General features: G+C 41.6%; 1 protein-coding gene across 1 annotated transcript; it reads left to right on the forward strand.

Annotated features, from left to right (window-relative positions):
- The first annotated feature begins 559 nt into the window (after positions 1 to 559).
- snai2 (snail family zinc finger 2) lies at positions 560 to 2,828 on the forward strand. Its single transcript, XM_070919248.1, has 3 exons — positions 560 to 769; positions 963 to 1,484; positions 1,897 to 2,828. The coding sequence occupies exons 1-3, from the start codon at positions 691 to 693 to the stop codon at positions 2,076 to 2,078; spliced, it is 783 nt and encodes a 260-aa protein (XP_070775349.1). The 5' UTR covers positions 560 to 690; the 3' UTR covers positions 2,079 to 2,828.
- Positions 2,829 to 5,758: the final 2,930 nt, after the last annotated feature.

The raw sequence follows: 5,758 nt of genomic DNA on the forward strand, positions 1-5,758 counted from the left end.
ACCCATACAGGATAATCAAGTCCCCTGAGATTTGTAACACAACAATCATCATCAGCACCATGCACACTCCTGCAGTGATTGCATTAGCAATGGCATTTTAAATAATCCTGTCTATCTCGCCCCGTAGCTCTGATCCTTTTTCTTTTCCTTGCACTTCACTCTTTCAAGATCTCTCTGTAGTTGCATGAATATATGTATATATTAAATGCTCTGAACTTTTTTTAGCTTTGGTAATATTCTGCTGCTGCTCTTATTATCACCCTGGGTAACAGCCAATGCCAACTGTATGACGCCATGTACACTTGCATCCTTGACACACACTCAAGTCTAGCACAAAGCACCTGTCTTAACTGGAGTAAATGGCACTAACCCAGCCCCTCGGGGTGTTATGCGCTCCTATAGGCTCCAAGAGCATTTTTAAAGCTCCGTGGTAAAAGAGAGATTTAATTGGTTTGAGCTCCCAGTATGTAGATGGCAGTGGGTGGCTCCTCCCATGCACCTGATAGGGAGTATTTACAGCTCTTTACAGCTTCCCACTGCACTGTTTCCAGGAGCGCAGCGCAGCACCATGACACTCCACTGGACTTAAGCAATAAGGATTTCCGTCTTTACACAGTAAAACTGACGCTCACCGCTGTATTTTCCAAGAAAAAAAAAGTTTGCCAAAAGTTGTCCACTTTGTTTTCCAAGATGCCACGCTCTTTTCTGGTCAAGAAACACACAAACTCCGCAAAGAAGCCAAATTATAGTGAGCTGGAGAGCCCAACAGGTAAAGTTTTTCAAAGTAAAGGACCTGTCTGACTTTACAAAGTTTTACAAAGTTATGTTTCTTACATGCAGTCGCGTTTTTACTTTGTAAATGCTGTCAAACGTATTGGCCTACTACCGAATCTGCGCTCTTCGTTCAAGCGATGACAGGCAACACATGATCATTCATTTCATCTTGCTGTCTTTATTTCCAGTGTTCTTCACGCCGCACATCTACAGGGGCCTTCCTCTGCCCGTCATCCCCCAGCCGGAGATCCTGAGCCCGGCAGCGTACAGCCCCATCACAGTGTGGACTACCAGCAACTTGCCGCTGTCTCCGCTCCCCAGTGACCTCTCCCCCATCTCCGGATACCCCTCATCGCTCTCCGACACCTCCTCTAAAGACCACAGCGGCTCTGAAAGCCCGAGGAGTGATGAAGACGAGCAGATGCTTCCCAAGCTGACGGACCCTCACGGTGTGGAGGCAGAGAAATTCCAATGTAGTTTGTGTAACAAGTCCTACTCCACGTACTCTGGACTGCTCAAGCACAAACAGCTGCACTGCGACGCCCAAACGAGGAAATCCTTCAGTTGTAAATACTGCGAGAAGGAGTACGTGAGCCTGGGAGCTCTCAAAATGCACATCAGGACTCACACTTTGCCCTGTGTTTGCAAAATATGCGGGAAGGCTTTCTCCAGACCGTGGCTGCTCCAAGGACACATCAGGACGCACACCGGTGAGTGAGTGTGGAATAACAGAGGGGCCTTCTGACTGAAGAGCCAGAGTAGATGTTGAGGGCTTATTGTGTTCAACCTGGTGCATGATTTAATAGCTTGTACAGCGATAGTAGACCCTGTTTCACAGCTTAAAACTGTTTTATTTTTATACTGAGGCTGATATTGTAGTGAAAAATATGATGTTCAACTCTCAGAATGTTATTACTTCCTGTAGGTTTACAGTTGGTGGTGTATTGAAAAGAAAAATATATGTCATAAATAAATGTCATACAGGCAGAGTGCTTTCCTTTAAAAAAAACACTGTGCTGCAGCCTGCTAGAAAATAACAGGCCAAGATGCCTCTGTAACTTCATTTTTATTCAAAGATGTCTGCGTGCTATCTTTGACAATGTCCTCTTTCTCCCTTGACAGGAGAGAAGCCGTTCTCCTGCCCTCACTGCAACAGGGCTTTTGCGGACAGGTCCAATCTCAGGGCTCACCTACAGACCCATTCGGATGTGAAAAAATACCAATGCAAGAACTGCTCCAAAACCTTCTCCAGGATGTCTCTTCTGCACAAGCATGAGGAATCTGGTTGTTGTGTAGCACACTGAACTGGGATACTTTTCCACCACCAGAAAGAGGAAAAAAAAAAAACCCTCCTCTGTTGCTTCTTTATTTTTCCAAGCCCAGGAGAACTGTCAGGGAATCACATGGAAGGGGTGGGGGGGTCACTCCCAAGACTTTTTTTTTTCTACGAGCGGTCGATTTCATTTCAGAGTGAGAAATATCTCTGCGCTCACGTGCTTCTCGTTTCAAGCAGTGTTTCTGTGATTGCAATCAGTGCTGAGCTTTGTCATACCATGTACTCACCTACCTGTGCTATTCATGCACTTTTCTGCATGTCTAGAATGTTTTCTATGCCTTCACAATGCTATCTGCAGTGTTTGTACCAGTGTCTCTCAATGGCTGTTATGCAGTCCTCCACTTTTTTGTTTTATACGAACCACACAAACGATACCAAAAAGGCGCATTATGAATGACAGTATAAATATGTATAACTAGAGGAATACTGAAGCCATTGTTACTTTGGGAACAAGTGCAAACTTAGTTTTTAGGGTGAAATTATTATAACTTTTGCACAGTCATTAGAAAACAGTTTGCCAGCACTCAAATAGCAAAACAAATGTTGTGCCTCAGTTTTACTTGGCAATAATATGTATGTCTCCTTTTTATATTTTTATATATTGAATGTACGCGTGACTGAGATGATTGTATATTAGCAGTGAAAACTGTGATGCTGAATGATTTTGATATTTTCATATCCTCATGACACTTTTAAAAATAAAGTTTCATGACATTTTGTATAATTTTTTGGCATCTCTGACGTTGCTTTTTCATCTGTGTGTGAGAGCACGACTCAGCAGGACTCATTGATTGTCACACACTTCAAACGGGATAACTCGCTCAAAAAGTAAACGATATTTAATCCGGCTTGCACCATCTCATGTTATGGAGATGCAAAAAAGAATGAGGAGTGAGGTGACTCAGCTCTGAATCAGGCCTGAACCTGTTCCCTGTGAACCTGTCCAGACATCAAACAATCTTGAAATTTAACACATACTAGCTATATTGATCTGCACTCACTTGTTAGACCCTTTGAGGGCCCATTTCTTTGCCCAAGTGTGTGTGTGTAAAGTTTAAATGCAAGGGTGTAGTTCTTTTTAGCAAGTAATCCAAATTGTGAAACTCATGTCATCAAACTTGAGAAAAAATGTGTTTTTTTATTTGTCTTCCTGCTCAATCACAACAATCACTGCAGGGGCACAGGGCACTCGGATATCTAGATTTTAATATGTTTTCACAAAAAGCTCACATTTGCATTTGCTTTGACAACCTCCTTGAATTTCTGGGATGCTTGCCATCGAGGATTAAATAGACTACCTCGGGCTACATTTTGTTGTCTTTTACCATATGCTGTCTACTTGCAGCAGATAGAGATTAGACTACAAAAAAAGTGCAGTGCCTTAAGGGATACAGTCAAAGTTGAACTCTTTCTAACAAACCCCAGAGAGTGTTCCCATTTGCCCTTAATGCCCAAAAGCTGCTGACCTGAAAGATGTGATCTGACAAATAGACACTTGTTTTTCTCGCTGCGAGGGGCTGAACTCCCCTGTAGGTAGATTCTCCTCGCTGTGAGTCACCGTGAAGCTATTCCAGGTGCCTGCCGCCGCACTCTGCATAGGGCCAGGTGGCTGCGGGGCTCTTCAACAACCTCGCTGAAGAGCAGGTGCAACCAGGAGGATACAAACCACAGCCACAGGTCCACTCACACTGTGGAAACCTCAGCCATGACCTAATGTGGAAATGTTACAAGCAGCAGGTCCTATTATTCAGATGATTTGCCTCATAAAAGGAAAGTGCCATCGAGAGGCCACTTGAATACTGCTGAGATAGTAAATCTGTTTGTCCTCACTATTCTTTGGAGAATCTAATATCTTTTATTCCATAGGCAACACTTTATCATACTGGTGTCAGCAAGGGGGGGGGGGGATGCATAATGCCAATTAGCTTCATAATCTTGCAAGATTCCCCCTTTTTACAACAACAATTAACTGCATGACTGATTTCTCAGATAACAACAACGTGTTAAATGCTTTCCCCTCCAACATGAATATTTGATTTAGCCGTTGTGATGATAGTGGGAGGAGAAGGGGAGGAGAAGGAGCAGGAACTCATTTGTTTTAAAGCATATGGCTATTAGAAGATGTGTTAAAGAATGTGAGATCAAATATTTGTTAGGTGTGGAGACTGTTTATAGTCACACTGTTTGTGTTTAAGTTGCGAATGCGTAGACGCTAAATGCAGGTAGACACCCTGTGGGTGTTTTTTGCAATTAGATTAAAAAAGAAGAATCTCTGTGCTGAAATATTGTGAAGATAAGGTTCTGTTTATTCCCAAGAGTCAACTAGAATCAAAATATCTGAGGCCTGAATTTAGTCAGTGCAAATAAAATAGGATTTTGGCACAGCCTACTTTACTTTAGCTGTCTATTCATTTTATTGTGACATACTGTGAAGATATGAATTTGAATTGGATTTTGATTTGTTCTTTCCCAAAAGTCAACGAAGATGAACATATTTTAGACCTCGATTAAGTCATTTATCATATTCAGTACAAATTTCATTCATTTCATTACTGTTTAATCTGCTGATTATACACTCAATTAATCGATTCATTTTTGCCTATAGAATCAGCCCCAAGGTGATCTATTGAAATTGCTTGTTTTATTCGACCATCAGTCCAAAACCAAACAAAGATATTTAGTTTACTTTCACATATGACAAAGAAAAGCAGCAAATCCTCACATTTGAGATGCTGAGGCAGAGACTGTTTGGCCTTTAAGCTTGAAAAACGACCAATCAATTATCAGAAAAGTTGCTGATTAGTCAGCTATTTGATTAATCGACTAATTGTTGAAGCTTTAGTGCCAATAAAATATGATTTTGCCACCATCTTCTTTACTTTAGCCATCTATACACTTCATTTGGCCACCCATCCTTTTGATTTTTCACCATTTTTAAAGCCTGAATTCATAATACTCTTTATTTTATCACGTAAATTATCCCATGTAAAATAAATGTCCTCACTTGACACACGAGTGCTTAGGGTGACATAAAAAAAAAATCCAGAGCAGCCTCAAAGAACAGTGTGTTAGATGTGAAGTAGGGCACAACTCTCAGAAACCTGCTGACTTTATGGTGAATCAGGGAGCATGATTCCTTTATGACCATCAAGTGGAACAAATAAAATTAAGGGTGTCCTCTGAGGGCTGATTGTCTTAGCCGGGAAAGCGATCCCCAGCCCTCCTCTCTAACCCCGCCACATCAGAAAGGAGATGATTGTGTATTCCCCTTTACTCCGACCGCCCGGAGGAATGTTTGCCTGTTTATTGAGCTCCCGCATCTTGTTAAAAACCATTCTCTTTCATTTTTGTTGTCTCCTCAAGTGACTGGGTAGCTACTTAGAATGGCGCTGCTTTTCAGCTGGAGGTGCATATTCTCCAGATAATACTGTTTGCCTCTAATTGTGTAGCGTCCTTTGCATCGGCACTCTGTTAATAAATTGGATTCATGCAGATCGAGTGAGCATAATTTAATCACCGGGGGAAGATGGATTCTTTTGAAGTTTCGCTCTGTCTTATAGTCTTATGTGTTTATCTCATTATATTAAAGGGTTAATGTAAAGGGGCAAAAACTGTTGTTGAAAGACTTTAAAGAAAATAGCATTTTAT

The sequence above is a fragment of the Enoplosus armatus genome, chromosome 14 (genome assembly GCF_043641665.1).
Source record: "Enoplosus armatus isolate fEnoArm2 chromosome 14, fEnoArm2.hap1, whole genome shotgun sequence".
In the NCBI taxonomy this organism is placed as follows: Eukaryota; Metazoa; Chordata; class Actinopteri; order Centrarchiformes; family Enoplosidae; genus Enoplosus; species Enoplosus armatus.

Coding starts and splice junctions, on each gene's coding strand:
- snai2 (XM_070919248.1), top strand. CDS start 691: ATGCCACGCTCTTTTCTGGTCAAGAAACACACAAACTCCGCAAAGAAG. Junction 770..962: donor TGAGCTGGAGAGCCCAACAG/GTAAAGTTTTTC, acceptor CTTTATTTCCAG/TGTTCTTCACGCCGCACATC. Junction 1,485..1,896: donor ACACATCAGGACGCACACCG/GTGAGTGAGTGT, acceptor CTCCCTTGACAG/GAGAGAAGCCGTTCTCCTGC.